The sequence below is a fragment of the Diabrotica virgifera genome, chromosome 9 (assembly GCF_917563875.1).
Source record: "Diabrotica virgifera virgifera chromosome 9, PGI_DIABVI_V3a".
Classification (NCBI taxonomy): Eukaryota; Metazoa; Arthropoda; class Insecta; order Coleoptera; family Chrysomelidae; genus Diabrotica; species Diabrotica virgifera.
The window spans coordinates 20,046,343-20,067,285 of NC_065451.1; the positions used below are offsets into that span (position 1 = coordinate 20,046,343).

The 20,943-nt window shown below is 32.3% G+C and overlaps 1 protein-coding gene across 1 annotated transcript in view; it reads right to left on the bottom strand.

Moving 5' to 3' along the window:
- The window catches only part of LOC114331418 (succinate--CoA ligase [ADP-forming] subunit beta, mitochondrial-like), a 31,085-nt gene extending 13,126 nt beyond the window's left edge, over nt 1-17,959 (bottom strand). Inside the window, exons 1-3 of the mRNA XM_050661941.1 lie at nt 17,806-17,959; nt 17,374-17,639; nt 2,271-2,433 (exon numbers count right to left, since the gene is read on the bottom strand). Of these exons, the coding sequence (XP_050517898.1) occupies nt 2,271-2,433; nt 17,374-17,639; nt 17,806-17,838 (462 nt within the window). The 5' untranslated portion in view covers nt 17,839-17,959. The remainder of the gene's footprint in view (nt 1-2,270; nt 2,434-17,373; nt 17,640-17,805) is intronic.
- Between the last annotated feature and the right edge of the window lie 2,984 nt (nt 17,960-20,943).

Sequence of the window (20,943 nt, forward strand, 5' to 3'; positions counted from 1 at the left end):
AAAAACATTGATGTTTTAGATAGGTATAAAACTAACATTTTCGATAGCGAATAAATCGAAAACTACGAATTTTATCAAGAAAATGTATATAACAATTTTTGCTTAGAATAAGTGTTTTTATCAAATTTTGTGGTGAAAATATAATAAAAAATTTCCACCTCGAGATGGGGTGGCAACCACCCCCATGGTAAAAGCGCCTTTCAGCATCATATATATTTTGATCCTTGGATTATCCACTACATAGTCTCAAATTTTCAAGCAAATCGATCCATTCTGTAAAAATTGCGAGGTGAAAAGCTTCAGTTCCTGGACTAAAGAAGCAATTTTTAAACGTTAAACATAAAAAATTAAAAGTTAAATTAAACTTAAAAGGAAAAGGAGGTTTATCTAAAACTTCTGAGAAACGGAAGAGATTAAACAAAAATTTATTATACTCCATTTGAAAATTATTGATAGAACACTCTTCATAACGCAGTTGACAATCCTCAACGCAATGTGAACCAGTGGCGAATAATTTTAAAAAACTTGGAATTTACTTGTCTCAATTGTTGTCTACTCATTTTAGAAAAAATAGTGAAGGACAAATTATCAGTGATGGTGATGACTAGGGAGCGGATTTATATGCGATCAATTTTGATGAAATATGCGCATATATATGCAGTAAAAAATTACGAAATATGCGCAAGATATGCACAAAAATTCAAAAAATGCGCATTTCGAGAAACCACAAATTTTCTGTTCTATTCTATTCTAGGGGGTTCTTTTATAGGGGGAGCAGAGTTCTTATTTATTATCTTTCAAATAAAATCATTATTTTTTATATATGCAATTTATTCACATTTTTTACAAAAACTGGTACCAATAGTTACCTATTTAAAATAAAATAACAATGTCATTATGTATATATATCTTCGATTATAATTCACTACAATGTGTTTTTCCAAATTTTTTACGAGAAAACATTTTCTTTGATCAGATAATAGTATATTGTACAACAAGAGAGAAAAGGACATATTTCTCACGAGCGCAGAAGTTTATTGAAGCGCAAATCAAGCGAGAGATAAATATGTCATTTTCTATCGTGTACTTTTTCTATGGATGCGTTTTTCTCAAGAGTTCAAACTTCAAAATTAAATAATTTAGGTGCTTTTAGGTATATTATATGCCTAAATTGAAATAAAATACATATTATACACATATATAGGTATTTAATATTCTTAATATTTATATACTTTATTTATTTAAAATTATAATAATTCACAGTTGAACAGTCTTAAAAGGTAATTTTTGATAAGTTTTGACAAGTTTGAACACATTTTGTTTGACAAAAATACTTGTGTTTGTAATGTGCATGTTACCATGGAAATGGCGATGATATGTATGTAAACCGGCGGTGAACCCGTGAGAAAAAATATTTCTCACTGCAATGACCGACTTTTCTCACTGCCTGAGAAATTGTTCATTTTGAATATATTTAAGTAGTGAGAGAAGCTGCACATTGTATAGCATCCATAGAAAAAATATTTTTATAACTTGAAAAACTCCTTTCAACATCAACAGAAATAATTGGGGCGTATTTAAAATAAATGCTTGTTGCAGCCGAAAATTCTGCACCAAAATCAATTTCAAAGTTTCCATGAAAAATTTTGCATATTATGTCTTCCAAAGTTTTAAAGCCGTTTAAAGACGGGATCTGATCTAAAGCATGAATATTTCAATTTCCGTTAGAAAATCGTAAAACTATGGTTAAAGGTGTAAATTCTCTTAACAATAGGGGATTTAAAATAATCACCAGAATTATAGGCACCTACTAAATTGGGATGCAAATTATACTAAATATAATAAAAGTAAATAAAATTCGGATTTCCCGGTAAACCATCCTTCTTTGTGTAAAGATCGGGTAATTTCTAAGAAAAAATGAAAAGGCAGTGAATGAGCCGTCTCTCTTCAGGTAGTTCTAGAAATTGATAAAACAGCCTATGCGGGGGAATATTTTGTGTGGAATTAAAAATTTAAATTTTTTTGGACGTAAATGTTTTTAAATAGGCACAAAATATGCATGTTTCTTTAAAAATATGCAAAATTTAATAAAGTTCTCAAATATGCGAAATATGCATGCAATATGCATTTAGCATAAAATCCGCTCCCTAGTGATGACCCAGCAATAAAAGTAGGCTGGAAAAACTATTTCGAGGGTCTGCTAATAGATCAAGTACAATCAAACAGTAGCACTACTTAGGTAATACAAGTAAAACAAGATATGTACTTACGTTAAATGAACGCTCCATCATTACTGCAAAATAAAATTCTTTTCTAGGAAATTTACGTTCAGTCACCATCACTAAATTACAAATCCTTCCTTTCTCGCCAGTTTGTTTGGTTACCAAGTATTGGCCCAACATTTTTCCTGCTATGTCTTCTACTTCTTCCGGTCTAAAAATAAAGGATAATGATAAAAAGAAGTAAAGAGAAGTGAGTAGGTGTTCAATACGGAAGAGACATTTCACATTTCTAGTTCAAAACTCTACGAAAGTGACTCCCTTTCCTTGGCTGATCTTCTGCAGTTATTTATCCTTAATATCTCTTTAGCATCGGTTATCACTCAGTTTCTTCGTTGTTCTTCAACTTTTTCGCGCCTTTCTCCTGTTCTTTGAGTATACTGCACATATAGTTCATTTCTTTTGTCTATTGCTTGTTTACATCATCAAATGCCGTTTATTTCATCAAACCAAATGCCATTTCAATCATGTTTTTTTAATTCCTATCACTCTTTTAGCCGTTTCTTATTCGTATCTTATTCCATTCTTCTTGTAGTGTTTTCTCCCTCTGTTCTAAGAATTCTCTATTGAATTCTTCTCGCAATCGCTTTTTTATTTCTGTTTCTCTTTCTTCGAGGTCATTTTCTTCAGTAGGACACTGAATATTGATATTGTCATATTAAAGAACTTTGATTTAATTCGAAATTTACATATTCTTTCACTTTCACTTCCAATACACGGCTGGAAGTCTAGTATATTGCATTCTATTTTCTGATCCACTATCAACACCACTACCAGCTCTTTACTGCCAGTTTCTTTGCCACCACTTTGTTAAATTCTACGATCCATCCTATACTCTGAGGCTCATCTGTCAACTCCCTTTTCGAATGGCCATATCTTCCTTCCTCGTCGGCCCTGGCCCTGCCTTCCACTGGGGCTGGTTACTCAATCTCCGGTAAGGTTACTCACTACTCAGGTCTACCGGGAGCATCTAAACATTCCGTATATGTATTTGGCACCTAGGAGTTTTCTATTGGTTCTTTGCAGCACGCGGTCATATTTCAACCAATACGCGGCGAGGTGGCAAACGCATATTATACGGAATGTTATTCGGTACGAAATTCATATACGGAATGTTAAGTATTCGTAGACGGAAAAAGATAACTTTTTATTACTCAGTTAAAAGGAGATTTATTTTAAAATACTTGTTAATGTATTATTAAATAAAAATAAAAAAATATAGTATTTGGAATGTTATTTGGTGCGAAATTCATATGCGGAATGTTAAATATTCGTATACTAAAAAAGACGACTTTTTATTAAGTCAGTTAAAGAAGACTGATTTTAAAATATTTTGTTAATGTATTTTTTTGCTTGAAAAATGGCTTTGGTCGAGCCAATTAGCCAGACTTGTTTAATTATTAAATTATTTAATGAATAATTATTTAATGTATATTAAAGGAAATAAAACAATTATTACCTATACTTACGGAATGTTATTTGATGCGAAGTTTACTATTTCGCTTTCCCAGAATTTTTAATGACTTGCAGGTGTTGTATAGTATGTTTAGATTTATGATTCAGCTATTCAATTCTGTTATTTCTGTTGAAGCTTGGGGCTGACCAGACCAAAATAGTCGTCTTTTTTTATTTACGAATATTTACATTCCGTATATGAATTTCGTACCAAATAATATTCCATATGCTATACTTGTTTTATTTTTATTTAATAATACATTAACAAAATATTTTAAAATCTGTCTTCTTTAACTGACGTAATAAAAAGTCGTCTTTTTTTTTCTACGAATATTTAACATTCCGCATAAGAATTTCGCACCAAATAACATTCCAAATACATACTATAATTGTTTTATTTTTATTTAATAATACATTATAGACCTGGATCCCGCGTAAGAAAATAAAGTTGATTAATAGCAAGCTGAAAATTTGTTAATAGCTTAACGGTGTCTAGTCGGACAAACTTTGATGCACGGGAACACTGGAACAGGGGAAGTTTTAATTGTGGAGCATGATAAACGTGTCGTCCTGACAAGTTTATGATTATGAAAAATAGCAAGTTGTTTTTAAGTTTATTCGATAGCCAACGTTATGTAATATATGCGAAAATGTTTGTCCGACAAAAATTTTGGGCATTTTAACGAGTCCGACACGTAGAACATGTCACATCACAGGAATTATGTTGGTGATGAATAGTAGTCTGATTTTTGCATGAGAGTTTAATGAAAGGTTAAAAAAGCAATTGGAAGTTCTGTCCGACAAAATTAATGGGAAGTTTTCGTAGTCGGACATTCTAAACAGGTAAGATATAGACAAAAATGCTGGTGATAAATAGCTTTCCGACAAAGACTAAATTTAATTAAGTAAATTATTCCTTACCAAGAATGACTGTTGTCGGAAAAAAATAAGGGGTAGATTTTGTAGTCGGACAAATTAAAAAAATAATGTTGTTCTGAAGCTATTTTCTTGTGGCATTTTTATAATCAAGTATATTCAAATGGGAAATAAGCCACAATTTTACCTAAAAATGATTTTATTAACGTTTCCACGCCCAAGTCTAAATCAAAATCGTCCCAGGAATGCAACTCATCAATATTGGCAATATCATTTTAAAGTCGTCTACTTTAAAATGTATAATACGTGTCTGAATTGCCTATATAAATGAGTCAGATTAAATAAATTATTAGAAGAATTTTTTACTAAGCAACAACATTTTTGTTTATTTAGTATTATTTTGTATTTTGACAACGACACCCGACTTGGGCGTGGAAACGTTAATAAAATCATTTTTAGGTAAAATTGTGGCTTATTTCCCATTTGAATATACTTGATTATTAAAAAAATAATTTTTGAAATTTCAATAAGGGGTGATTATTCTATGTCAAAAGTACCTGCAATCAATTACAATCGATATCTTTTGATTTATCTCAACATCATTTAGATACCTCACTATAATACATTTATAGTAGATCAGGCAAATTATAGTTATTATGGATTGAGTGGTCTAGCTATCTTTGTCTGCCACATGTGCGGGATCGCTTGGTTAAAAGAGATAGATAGACCACCTATCGACTTTTTGCACTGTATTCCCTGTCTACCCTTATGTCTATGAATACATTTCCATTTAAGAAAAACTGTCACTTTTGACAATAATTCATAATAAATTGCAATCGTAACTTCAAATTTAAACTAATCGATTTATTTTGGCAGCAAATTATTTCTTGCCATGTGACATATTAATTACATTATTATTTCATTTGTAGAAAGTTGAGAAAAATTACGTTATTAATAATTTATTTAGGTACCCTTTTTCAATCAATTAAAGCATTATAGCACGAAGAATGATATTCAATAGAACTTTCACAATTATCTGGCAACTGAACCTCATTGAATTGGTGACCAAGTATTTTACTAACTTTGTAAAATGTTCGAAAATTACTCAAAAATGTTCCGTTGAATGGTTTCACTTTTGATTTGGCGACTTAAAATTTAAACTGTTGACACTCAAAAATAGACACAAAAACACTCCATAGTTAATATAAATTTTAATTTCCATCAAACGTGGCAAACAGAAACTCAGAGACCATGTACTTTCAAATACTACTTTGTATAGCACAAAGTGTCACACTGACACATGCAGCCTTCTAATTAGAGTTGCACAAGTTTGACTTGAATGTTTGAACTTGACTTGAGTTTGACTTAATTTCAAGTCAAACTCAAGTCAATCCTTCTGACAAATATTTCAAGTCAAGTCAAACTGGTCAATCGTACAGGTTTGAAAATTCAAACTGTTTGTCAAACTAGTTTGAAAGAGTTTGAAAAATAATTTATTTAGTAGATATACTTTTTTGTCGAGATTGACATGTTAGTTGCCGATTAATAATACGAAAATTAATAATACAATGAGTGCCACATAAAAGTAACTTAATACAGGAAGCGATTATAATCAAAATAGGGACGTAAATTTAAATTTCTTGAAAATGATTCCTGAATGCTTAGAACTCGTTTTATCCATATATATTTTTTATATTGGAGTGTTCTTCTTCTTGTAGTGCCTATCCGTTTCGGATGTTGGCGACCATCATGGCAATCTGCACTTTGCACACTGCTGCTCTGAAAATATTTGTAGTGGTTGTGTTGAACCACGTTCGTAGATTTCTCAGCCAGGAAATCCTTCGCCTTCCTGGTCCTCGCTTTCCCTCTACTTTTCCCTGCAAGACCAGTTGCAGCAGTCCATATCTCTCACTGTTCCTCATGATGTGACCGAGGTATTCGATTTTGGCTGTTTTTATTTTGATTAACAGCTCTTTTTCTTTTTTCATTCTCAGCAAAACACCCTCATTAGTAATGTGGTCGGTATAAGATATCTTCAGGATTCGACGATAAAGCCACATCTCAAAAGCCTCAATTTTCTTGCAGGTGGCGTCTGTGAGAGTCCACAACTCAACTCCGTACAACAGTATAGGAAATATATAACATCGTAGTAATCTAACTTTTACGGGTATCGACAAATCATGACATTTGAACAACTTTGCCATTTTTTGAAATGCAGATCTTGCTTTCTCTATCCTACATTTGATTTCTATAGAATGGTCCCAATTTTCATTGACGTTCGTACCAAGGTAGGTGTATGTTTTTACTCTTTCTATTTGTTGACCATTCACACTGATTCGTCCAAATTGCTGTTCATTCTTAGAGATCATCATACATTTGGTCTTCTTAGTGTTTAGTGAAAGTCCGTATCTCTGACTGACTTCTGCGATTCTGCTCATTAACTCCTGTAGGGCTTCAGAACTGTCAGCGAATACCACAGTGTCGTCTGCGTATCTTATGTTATTGATACATTCTCCGTTAATTCTAATTCCGGCTTCAACATCATCCAATGCTTCTTGAAAGATTTCCTCAGAGTAGATGTTAAACAGCAGTGGGGATAGTATACATCCCTGACGGACCCCACGTTTGATTTTGATATCGTCGGATTCTCCTGCCTCTGTCCGGATAGATGATGTTTGATTCCAGTACAGATTGCTGATAATCCTTAAATCACAGGTGTTTATTCCAATATTGGTTAATATCTCCATCATCCTGAGTGTTACTAGATTAAAACAAAGAATTCGTTGGATAGTTTTTTTATCATACAAAGTGTAATTTAATCTACTTTGGGAGCGTTCAAGTATTACGTAACACAAGTTGAGGGGGGGGTCATGTAAAATGTTACGGCGCGTTACACGGGGAGGGGGTAGGATGGTTCGAACAGCGCATGGCGTAACATTGTTTTTTAACTTAAATAAAAAAACTACCGAATCACAATCTTCCACCTTTTCAACTTTCGTTTATATTTTACATAGAACCCCTGGATTGTATTATATTGCCCCTCACGCTCCGCTCATGTTACAATAGGACAAAATAGTATTCAAGTGATAAAATCTTAAAATTTGTATTTAGCAGATCAAGCACAGTAAAGTGGGTATTACATTATCCTAAATTCAGGACCGATATTCAGGATACGATTTAGGACACTAAATTCAGTCAACGAAGCTAGCGATTACACCATCCTAAATTTAGGATCGTAAATTATAAAAGACAGACACAAAGACAGGGTTTGAAAACCAAGTGTTAAAACCACAGGGGTTCGGTTTAAGTAGGTAAAACTTTTAAAAGCAGGTAAAAAAAAACAAAAGCTTTTCCTAATCAGATTTGAACAACCAGCTTGAGTGACGGACGTGTCGAGTGAATAATTACGTGTAGGTGACATGTTTATCGTTTTGGGTACAAAAGGTACAGGTATTGTACCAGATGTTCTCTGATTGTACACCCATCCGATTTTAGACGGCGCTGTACCGTGGCCCCCGTATGAAATTATTCCGATTCGACTTTTTTGCACAAATTTACTCAAAAAGAGGTCCTTATAACAAATCCACAGGGTGCTGGGAGGTGCCGAGGTCGGAAAATTGTTTAAACATTTTTTTTAAACAAATTCAAAAAATCAATTTTTTCACTTTGTATACTTTTTTTAGATTATATGGGTCATTCTGGGCAAAAAAGGTCTCTTGTTATTTTTCTCTAAATTTAATTTTTGTCGAGTTATACTCAATTTAAAATTTGGAAAATGCGAAAATGGCCATTTTCAAGACTTAATATTTTAATTAAAAATAATTATGATTATGAAAGTCAGAAAGTGACCAAATCAAAGTTTAAAACCTCTCCTTCAAGAGCCTGAAGAAATTTTGTCATTATTTTATTACAAAGCTATTATTTTTAATTATTAACGATTAGCATTATATAATAATCATTTTTAATCGAGTTATTAAGCGTTGAAAATGGCTATTTCCGCATTTTTCAAATTTTAAATCGCGTGTAAATAGACAACAATCAATTTTAGAGAAAAATCACAAGAGACCTTTTTTGCTCAGAATGACCCAAATTATCTAAAAAAAAATTGTTCGAAGTGAAAAAACCTGTGGATTTGTTATAAGGGGACGTTCAAGTATTACGTAACGCAGGTTGGGGGAGGGGGGGGGGGCAAAAATCTTCAAAAATTGCGGTACGTAATACTTGAAGTTAAAGTTTGTGCAAAAAAAAAGAATGTGTGTGTACTTTGTACGCACGTAAGAAGTTATACTTTTATTATATAATTTCAAAGAAATAAATATACTTAACAGGTTATTTGTATTTTATTTAAATATTAAACTAACTTTCTTACCTACCACTTTTAAAAAAATTTTATTAAAAAAAAGAATATGAATCGTCCGGGATTTCTCGATCTCCGGTCACACGCTCGGCCACTGAGCTATATTCCCTTTGCTTTGACAGGTTACAAGATTTCTCATACATACTGACAAATTTAATAGACCAAGTGAAGTATACAAAAATACTTTAAATATGCTTACTATTATTATAAAATATCTTATTCCCGAGGAAGACAAATCCAAAGACACAAAAATTATAATAAATAATACATTTACTAAAAACACTAATATATCCTTTTAATGACTTATTGGCGCTGACAGCGCTGATACATACATATCTTGAAAGATTAGCAACGAACTACATACTGTCTGTGTGCGCATGCGCCCGGTATTATAAAATTTCACTCTCGATCGTAAAGAAGTATAACTTCAAAAATCTAATCGAAATAATTTCGCTAACCGGGGAGACGATACAGCCTACAGCGCTAATTGTTAATATGTAATTAAAAATAACAGCTTCGTAATAAAATAATGACTAAAGTTTCTTCAGGATTTTGATAGAGGGGTTTTTAATCTTTGATTTGGTCACTTTTTACTTTCATAATAATAATTTTTAATCAAGTTATTAAGCCTTAAAAAATAGCCATTTTCGCATTTTGCATTTTTCAAATATTAAATCGCGTATATCTCGACAATAATCAATTTTAGAGAAAAATGACTGAAACCTTTTTTGCTCAGAATGACCCAAGTTATCTAAAAAAAATTGTTCGAAATGAAACAATTATTTTTGTGAATTTGTATAGAAAAATTGTTTAAACAATTTTTCGACCACTACACCGCCTGGCACCCTGTGGATTTGTTATACGGACCTGTTTTTGATAAAGTTTGTGCAAAAAAATCGAGTCGGAATAATTTCGCTAACGGGGGCGACGTTATAGTCCCGACTATTTAGCCATTTAGAATGTCGAAAACCATCCTAATTAGGATGCTAACTGACTAAATGCCATTACACTATCCTGAATTCAGGACGTTCTAAATATCGGACACTAAATTTAGGAAGATGTAATAGCCTCTTAACATGTGTCTCAATGGACAGCTCAAAATAAAATGATTTGGAATTTTTATGACTTTCTTTTATTAAAAAAGGCATTTATTTATCTTAGGGCCAAAACATCTGGTACCAAGCTGCTAGTTCACTCGAAAATACAATACATATTGGTATTTCTTTAAAATTCAAAACTAACCATTGGGTTATTAGACCTGGATACTGCGTACCAAAAAAAAGTTGATTAATAGCAAGCTGAAAATTTGTTAATAGCTTAACAGCTTAACGGTGTCTAGTCGGACAAACTTAGATGTACGGGAACACTAGAACGGTGGAAGTTTTAATTGTAGAACAGTTTAAAAAATTGAAACGTCAGATTACGAAAACGTCCCATGTATTTTGTCGGACATAACATCCAATTGATTTGTTACCCTTTCATTAAACTCTCATTCAAAAATCAGACTGCTATTACTAATTAACAAGATTAGTGTCATTTGACATGTTCTTCACGTTCCACTCATTAAAATGCCCAGTTGGTGATAAACACCAGTCTGATTTTTGCATGAGAGTTTAATGAAATGGTAACAAATCAATTGGAAGTTCTGTCCGACAAAATACATGGAACGTTTACGTAGTCTGACGTTCCAAATTTTTAACCTGTTCCACAATTAAAACTTCTCCTGTTCCAGTGTTCCCATACATCAAAGTTTGTCTGACTAGACACCGTTAAGCTATAATAGACGGCCGGAGTGTGACGTCACAGCCAACTGCGGCTATATTCAGTGTTATGATGATCACTTGCAAACAAAGATTGTAAACACGTTGAAAAGTAAGGTTTTACCGAATCTCAAGACTTTAATTAGTATAAAATCTAAAAAAATAAAATAAAATATAAAATCTAAAATTTCTAAAAAACAAATAAATTCTAACCTTACTTCACCGATACATACATTTTATTGTTATTTATATAAAACGTCATGCGTTATTATTTACACAACCTTCTAAAATTGTTGTAGTAACTATAATAATACTTAAATATTGCAAAAAACGGAAATATTCTCTGTAAAAACTGAAAAAATAATAAAAAATACAAATTTGCCACACTAAACAACGTTTGTTTGGAAAACTCTGACATGACATATGTCAATAAAAATTGACACTTCTACGTCATCACTCCGGCTGCCCATTAACAAATTTTCAGCTTGCTATTAATCAACTTTTTTTTGGTACGCGGGATCCAGGTCTATATGGCTGACCCAAACCCAGACATCCAAAAAAGTGAAAGTTATCCTCCAACACCAAATTGTTCTATATGGTCCACATAATGTTAAGAAAAAAGTCACACCATTTTAAGCGTCGGGTTTGGGGGGGGGGGGAGGGGGAAGAAATCGGTAAATTCGGAGTTTTTTACGTTTTTCGTCAATATTTCTAAAACTATGCGGTTTCTAAAGGATTCTACATAAAATTTAAAACAAAAAAAGGTCCTATACATATGTATTTGTTATAAAATCAACGGTTCCAGAGTTACGGAGGGTGAAAAGTGTAAGTTTTCGATACTTTTTATATTTAGTGGGCAATTTATAATATTATTACTGATGAAAGAAATTTTCTTTAACAGGATTGTGTTTTGTAAATAAAATTTGCTATTTCAGTGGCATGTTAGTGATAAGCCCTTGAAGAAACGTCAACCTCACCACCCAAAATCATCATCAATTGCCCAAAAAATATAAAAAATATTGAAAACATCCACTTTTCACTCTCCGTAACTCTGGAAGCGTTGATTTTATAACAATTATATATAGGACCTTTTTTTGTTTTAAATTTTATGTAGAACAATTTTGTATAGAACATTGTTTACGCTAAAGTATAGTTTTAGAAATATTGACGAAAAACGTAAAAAAACTACTAATTTACCGATTTCTCCCCAATCTCCCCTCCAAACCGGACGCTCAAAATAGTGTAACTTTTTACTGAACAATATGTGGACCATATAGAACAATTTGGTGTTGGAGGAAGACTCTTACTTTGGATCTTTGGGTTAGGCCTTTTTTTGACCAGTCATACTATACTTACTACCTCCGTAACTTTGGAACCGTTCATTTTAGAAGGATTATGCATTGGGCCTTTTTTATTTCAAATTGAATGTAGAACATTTTTGTATAAAAGGTTCTGCATGCTAAACCGCATAGTTTTAAAAATATTGACGAAAAACGTAAAAAACTACGAATTTAATGATTTCTTCCCCCTCTCCCCTTCAAACCCGACGCTCAAAATGGTGTGACTTTTTTCTGAACATTATGTGGACCATATAGAACAATTTGGTGTTGGATGATAATTTTCACTTTGGATGTCTGGTTTATGCCATTATTTGGATCAATTGTATCATACTATAAGACGCTATAAGCTTTCTTAATAATTATTATCCTAACTGGCGCGTTTATTGGGTTTTATTTGTCTGTCTGCGGTTTAAATATCGTATCAGCCAATACATTTCTATGTTTATTGAATTTTGTCAAAAAAAATTTTTTGGACCTTGTTCGAGGAGGGGATTTCCCCCCCCCCCATTACTCCCCTCCCGTTGAGCCGCCACTGAACAAATAAACACGTTGCGTAATATTCAAACTTTTCAAACTGTTTGAAGATGTTTGAATTCAAGTCAAACCTACGGATATCGAAATCAAGTCAAGTCAAACTTTTTTATACAAAAAGTTTGATTTTCAAGTCAAGTCAAGTTTGTTGAGTAAAATCAAACTAGTTTGACTTGATGCATCTCTACTTCTAATACATACTTCTAAGCATAATGTGTCATATTTACGTCTATTCTTATAAGCACCGAGGTTTTAGACTCTTCACATTTTTAAATGTCGTTTACAGGGTTAAGATTTGAGTATGGAAAAAAATGTATACAACGTTTTTTGTAGGAAATTTTCCGTACTTTCTGATGCGCCTAATTAGAAAACCCTAAGAGATTGCTTTCACATGTTCTTTGACATTTTTTATTGTCATTTTGGGAATATCTAGAACAAACTCCACCCAAAAAAATAATTGTTTTGCAATATATACATGCATTGATACTTACCTCACTGTTTTTGGAGTGTGCATGTATATATTATATGCACATGAAAATATGTGAATATAAATAATAATATACAACTAAATTAGCTTTATCAATATGTGACTAAGTCATTCTGAAAAAATGTTTTTTATTTATTTCCTTCGATTTGCCCAAACTTTTTGTCCGACATATAACTTTTTGCGTTACAAAATATAATTTGTACATAAACAAATCAAAATTAGCTTGCTATTTATCACCAACATTTTTGTCTATATCTTACATGTTTAGAATGTCCGACTAGAAAAATTTCCCATTCATTTTGTCCGACAGATCTTCCAATTGCTTTTTTAACCTTTCATTAAACTCTCATGCAAAAATCAGACTGCTATTCATCACCAACATAGTTCCTGTAATGTGACATATTCTACGTGTCGGACTCGTTAAAATGCCCAACCTTTTTGTCGGACAAACATTTTTTATATATTATATAATGCTGGCTATTGAATAAACTTAAAAACAACTTGCTATTTTTCACCATCATAAACTTGTCAGGCCGACACGTTTATCATGCTCCACCGTTAAAACTTCCCCTGTTTCAGTGTTCCCGTGCATCAATGTTTGTCCGACTAGACACCGTTAAGCTATTAACAAATTTTCAGCTTGCTATTAATCAACTTTTTTTTCTTACGCGGGATCCAGGTCTATTAACAAGTATTTTAAAATCAATCTCCCTTTAACTGACTAATAAAAAGTTATCTTTTTCCGTCCACGAATATTTAACATTCCATATGTGAATTTCGCACCGAATAACATTCCGTATATGCGTTTGGCACCTCGCCGCGTATTGGTTGAAATATGACCGCGTGCTGCAAAGAACCAATAGAAAACTCCTAGGTGCCAAATACATATACGGAATGTTTAGATGACCACCGGGATTCACCCGTGTAATTAAACCAAACTACTTGGAGGTGAGGATAGGAATTGGGTAATAGTGGCTAGAGGTATTTATCAGGAAGCAACACTTTGTATTGCGCATCACTACTCATTTGAACACCAATCTTTGGTTTATTTTTAGCTAATTGCCAAAATAAATAATTCATCTGCTATTACTCTTTTCTCTGATACTTTCTTAGCCTTTCTTTTTCTTAATTAAGACGTATTTCTTAAAAGCACTTAGGTATTTGCTACTATTTTTTTTATTACAGGTATGTCATTTCATGCAGCCTATTCGATATTTGTCATATAAAGCTCAGTTTCTCGGCCACGTTTGAATAAACCCATTCAACTAAATTTTCTCAGTACCTTCAGATTGAAAGCTTCCACAGTCCGTAAATTTATTTGTCAATTTAGGTTTGTAGTAATGGTCAAAAATTAAGAAGTAGAAGACAAATCCGATTTTGAAAATTATCCGTTTTTACTTTAAGAATTTGTCTTATGATTTTACTGTTTGTCATCAATTAAACTACTAAATACAAGGCAATAGTAGGGGAGGAAAGTATGCTTAATTTGCAGTTATTCGAGCGTTATGGGGACCTACTGGGTTGTGAAGAGTAGGTCCTAAAACCAAAAAGAGTTAAGTAAAGTTTTCCATTTTAGTGGGACTTTCTATTTTTTAATTTAATATTCCATTCCCACAATAGTTTCTCCCGATTATAGCGCCATCTATCCATAATTCGAAAAAATATCTCGAATAAAAGCTGCTTATTTTTATGCAAATAATCCAAATCTGAAATAAAAATTTGGGGCTCGTATTTAAGATTTTAAAGTAACCGCCTACCCCACCTCCGTGTGGGTCGTATTTGGTACCATTCGATAGATTTTTCAAGAATATTGGATGAGTGTATTTTGCAGTTTTTCGATCTGATGTTCATTTCGCGAAATATCGCGGGGTTCGTATTTAAAATTTTAAATTTACCCCCCACCCCTCTCCGTAGGGGATCGTGTTTGGTATCATTCGATAGATTTTTGAAACATACTGAGAACTTATTTTTTAGTTTTTCGATCTGACCTTTATTTCTCGAAATATTCGCTTTTTTTTGTGAAACTTTTTGATTCGCCCATTTCCTTACGCCCAGCTCAAATCGTCAGATTTTTTAAATATACACTGTTTTGCATGTACTTAATTTACTTAATCTGACGATTTCGAGCTTTTATAAGGATACCTTTTTTTTCGGACTGCCCTTAACGAACTCCTCTGTATTACAAGCCAATATAATATGGTAGAGGCACATTTACGCAGGTACAAGGTTTTTCCCCATGTGATAATCTGACGCGCTCGAGTAACTGCAAAAATTCCCGCTTGGCTCCCCTACCATTACCTTTATACCGTCTTTCTAATTATTACTCAAGCATTTTCTAGAGACAATTGAAAAATTCTTGCTGTCTTTTAAATACTAATAAATACTTACTTACCAATTAATCATACTTACTACTTACCGTAACATATACACTCTTTTGCATGTACTTAACTTATCTTATCTTAATCTTAATCTGACAATTTCTAGTTTTTCTAAGGATAGATTTTTTTCGGACCCCCTTAACGAAACCCCATGTGTTACGAGCCAATATACACACACCGGCAAAATTAGCCGGACACGTTAAAAATGAGACATGTTTGATGTCTCGTATTTCATAAACCAGTGGTCCGATTTGAGTGATTCTTTTAGTATGTTATAGCCTTATTATTTAAGAATACCGGTGTAATAATATTGTTGCTAGACAGGTAAATGTCATTTTATACCGGGTGTAACAAGCATACTGTGTTTTTTTCTTAAAGTTCGGAACACCCTGTGGAATATACCAGCATATATAAAATATTAAAATTAAAACTCGATTGTATAATTATGCTTTCTTAACATTTTCTTTTTTGATTCATTTGCATATGTTGGAAAATAAAAAAGTTATGTGCTTTAAGAACTAACCATGTTTTTTATCAATAAATCCTCATAGTAGGGGAGAAAAGTATTCTAAATTTGCAATTACCCGAGCGTTCTTGAGACCTGCAGTGAATTGTGAAGAGTGGGTGCTACAACCAAAAAAAGTTAAGTTAAGTTTTTTATAAAGTGTGGGACTCTCCATTCTTCAATTTAATTTTCCATTTCCACCAATCGTTTTTTCCGATTTTAGCGCCATTTATCCATAATAGGAAAAAATATTGCGAATAAAAGTTGCTTATTTTTACGTCAAGGATCCAAATCTGCAATAAAAATTGGGGGCTCCTATTTAATATTTTAATGTAACCCCCCACTCCACCTCCGTGTGGGGTCGTGTTTAGTGCCATTCGGTAGATTTTTGAAAAATATTGAATAGGTGTATTTTGCAGTTTTACGATCTGATGTTCATTTCGCAAATTATCGCAGGGTTCGTATTTATAATTTTTAATTTACCCCCCACCCCTCTCCGTGTGGTGTCATGAGCCCCCACGGAGGTGGGGTGGGGGATTTAATTTAAAATCTTAAATAGGAGCCCCCAATTTTTATTGCAGATTTGGATTCTTTACGTAAAAATAAGCAACTTTTATTCGACTTTTTTATTCGAATTATGGATAGATAGCGCTATAATCGGAGAAAAATGATTGTTTCAAATGGAAAATTAAATTAAAAAATGAAAAGTCCCCCACTTTATGGAAAACTTAACTTAACCTCTTTCGGATTTTAGCACATACTCTTCATAGCGCTCGAGTAACTGCAAATTTAGTATACTTTCCTCCCCTACTATGAGGATTTATTGATGAAAAACATGGATAGATGTTAACGCACATAACTTTTTTATTATCTCACATAAGTAAATGAATCGAAAAGGAAAATGTTAAGCAAGCCTAAGTCTACAATCTAGCATTAATTCTAATACTTTTGATATGCTAGAATATTCCACAGGGTGTTCCAAACTTTAAGAAAAAAACACAGTATGATTTGTACACCCGGTATAAAATGGTATTTACCTGTCTAGCAACAATATTATTACAACGATATTCTTAAATAATAAGGCTATAACATACTAAAAAAATCACTCAAATCGGACCACTGGTTTATGAAATACGAGACATCAAACATGACTCATTTTTAACGTGTTCGGCTAATTTTGCCGGTGTGTGTATATGGTAGAGGTACATTTGCAGGGTACAAGGTTTCTCCCCATATGATAATCTGACGCGCTCGAGTAACTGCAAAAATCTAAACTTCTGCTCCCCATAAACAGAATCGAAATTATTTTTATGTACCTACACTTCGTAAATTATAATTCTAATGTCACTTCTTAAATAGGTATTTTTTTTATTTTGATACACAGTTCAAGCAGAAAAAAACTTACGTAAAAGCCATCCGCACTCCACTCTTAAACCCATTTTTGAATGTTCCTTTCCCTCGTCCTCCCGCTAAAACCTGTGCTTTAACTACAAGGTCTTTTGTATTTAGCTTTTTGGCAATTTCTTTAGCTTCCTGTTTTGTTTTTGCTACCCCAAATTTAGGCACTGGTATTCCTGCCTCTCTCAGTAGTGTGTAACTGACATGCTCCTGGACATTTAAGTTTCTGAGCTGGTAATAACAAGGACGCACAAGGTTCAGTAAATTTAAGGTCTGCAAAAAAAATGATAAATTAAACAAAATTGTCAAAAATTGCCGAAAAATGTGCTAGAAAGAAATTAAAAAAGGTATGGGCGCGAGAAGGGTATCGAGAAGATAAATAAAAAGAAAAAAGGGAACAAAATACGCAGTTTGTCAATAAATAACAATTTTAACGTACCTTTATACCTTTCGTGGCAATTCTGAATATCATTTTTGATTTCTTTTTTGTACACGATATAAATACTATAATCAATGAACTGTCAATACGGATGGAATGGCCCTGTCCCAATCAAATAGTGAAGCGAGATTGTCACCAACATACAAGAGAGAGGTTCTAGAGAGAGACAGACAAGGTGCTGGAGAATTTGACAGGCCGTGTAATTTGAGTTGCCTATATAAATGGACCCGATTGAATCAGTATTGACAGTTCGGTGAATGGACCTCATATTTTAATTTTCAGGGCTGATTGGTAGTACATATATTTCAAAATTTAAATACTTTTTTGTATTTACAGAATAAATAGAGTACAGAGTACCATACTTGGTGTTTAAATCAGTTTAAATACTTTTCAGAATTGTGATTTGTATTTATCAAATCAAATACCTACTTTCCTAAAGTATTTGGGAGTTAAATAATTTTAAAACTATTTAAATACTAAATTAGTGACTGTTTTATATAAAGTGAAGAAGTAGTCCTTGATTATGTTTTTATGCTACTTTTATATTTAGAATTTTACTTTTATATTTCCCCGATTTAAGTTGATATAGGCAACTCAAATTACATGGCCTGTCAAAGTTTCCAGCACCTTGTCTGTCTCTCTCTAGGACCTCTCTCTTGTATCGTGGCTGCATTAATTTTCTTCCTGCCTATTCCATCCGTATTGACAGTTCATTGACTATAATACACTTCAAAGAATAATGTCAAATTATTAAATGTCACAATATTTTTTGACAAAATTTCGACAAATCAAATTCAGTTATTTATAAAAAGTCTTCTTTATTCCTGGACTTTTGTTGACTACGTCATCGTCATCCTACACTTCTTCCTTTCGTTTTGTATTTCAGAACATAGTTGCACTACAAACTAAAAAGAATTCTATCTATGAATTAAGATCGCAGATGACATATATATATATAGCCGATCGTATGGATGATGCAATAATAATGTTGAAAAAATTATATTACGCTTCCTTAAAGGTTGGATTAAAGACTCATCAACAAGACGCAAATAATAACTAATCTGGTGCTAAATCGTAATATTGTTGTTGATGAAAGGAATATTGAGCAAACTGCATCTTATAAGTATGTACCTACTTGGGACATGAACTTCGGTTGGGCAGAGATAACCAGACATGTGAGCTCCATATGCCTCAAAAGGACAATCTTTGACCAATGTGTGTTACCTGTACTCACGTATGGAGCGGAAACATTAACAATTGCAAAAAAGGTAGTGAACAAGAGGTAGGTGACACCTTCAGTAATAATAATTGACTTATGCTCCTTCTCAAATATGCCTGGAACATTACTAAAAAAATTAAAATATTTAAAAATTTCGAAAAACATCGATTTTTTACTGTTTTCTTTGCTTATAACTTTAAAACGGTTCATTTTGGAACAAAGTCGTAGAAAAATAAAATAAAGATAATTGAATTTTGTATAATATACGACTGGTCAAAAATGTCTTAAGGTATTACCTTTTCTGCAATATAGCAATAAATACAAAATAAGGGGGCAAAATACGCATGTTGTTATTCAATGTTTCTTAACCACTTTGGTGGCACTTAGAACCTTAGTAATTCGCTTAGAAAATTATTATATCTTAGTTAAATGGTCTACCAAATTTCATTAAAATCGACGTAATAGATTTTGCATAATAAATTTGCAATATAAATGTTTTTAAAAAAGTTCAAATTTTTTAAAATCTTTCTGAACAAAAAGTAGACCATTTAGAAGTTGGCTAATTTTTTTACGTAATATAAAGAAATGCTCTACCTATTTAATACACTTTACAGAATTAAAATAGGATTATTTAAGGGGCCTCAGGAATGTTTTAAAATTATAAACAATTTTTTGGCTTATAAACAAATAGCTTTGTTTAATAATAAAAAAATTTTAGCAATGCAAATAATTAAAACATGTATAATTTGACTTAAACTTTCAAATGCTGTCAGCAAAATTTCTATTTTATTTTTTAATCAAAAGTTATTCTCGTTGAAAAATTGCAATTTTTCGATTTGTTGAATGTGCCACCGCTTTTATCTCGAAAACTATGCATCCTACGAAAAAACTTGTAAGAACATTTTTTGCTTAGAATTACCCAAGAAATACAAAAAAAATGTTTAATTTTGCGAAAAATCGATGTTATGTAGTTCCTCAAGTTCTTTGTTTATAACAATCTTATAGACATCCGGATCAACTGTTTCCCAAAAAATTCGTGTACTTCGGGTCAAAGTACATAAAAAAAAAACTTGGGTAAGTCCATCTAAATAAAGGAGCCCGTATCACCCCCTCCTGGACACAGCACTAATTTGTTTTTAAGCCAAAAAATTGTTTATAAATTTAAAACATTGCTGAGGCTGCTTAAATAATCCAATTTCAATTCTGTAAAGTGCATTAGATAGGTGGAGTGAGTGCTTCTTTATATGTAAAAAAATTGACAAATCTTTGTATGTTCTAGTTTTTGTTGTGCAAGATTTTTAAAAATTTTAATTTTTTAAAAAAAGTTTAGATTGCAAAATTATTATGCAAAATCTAGTAGGTCAATTTTAGTGAAATTTGGTGGACAGTTTTAGCACATTACAACAATTTTCTAAGCAAATTAGGAAGGTTCCAAGTGTAACCTAAGTGATGGAAAAACATTGAATAAAGTCAGGCTTGTTTTGCCTCCTTTTTTTTTATATTTATTGCTATTTTTCATCAAGGGTGTTAAATTAAGACATTTTTAAACGCTTTTATTTAGTTCAATAGATTGCGTCAAATCTTTGGATGTTAATTTGACTACCTTTTCTTCCATGCAAATGAATGAAAATTTGCAGACATATGCATTCGCGGTGACAATACACGAATAGACAACAAAAAATTTTTGTTTATGTTTATTAACTGTTTAAATAAAAAAAAACGATTTTAATGGAAAAAGGCCTAAATTCTCTTGTTTTTTACAATGTAGAAACTTGAAACTTTTACGGATGGTAGCTAATGATATAACCTATACATAATTTCACTTTTTACTTTAATTGTTTACGTTATGCGTCATAAATAAACAATAAAATTTTAAATTTTGAACACTCATATATTTGTTTATACAGTACGATGCAAGT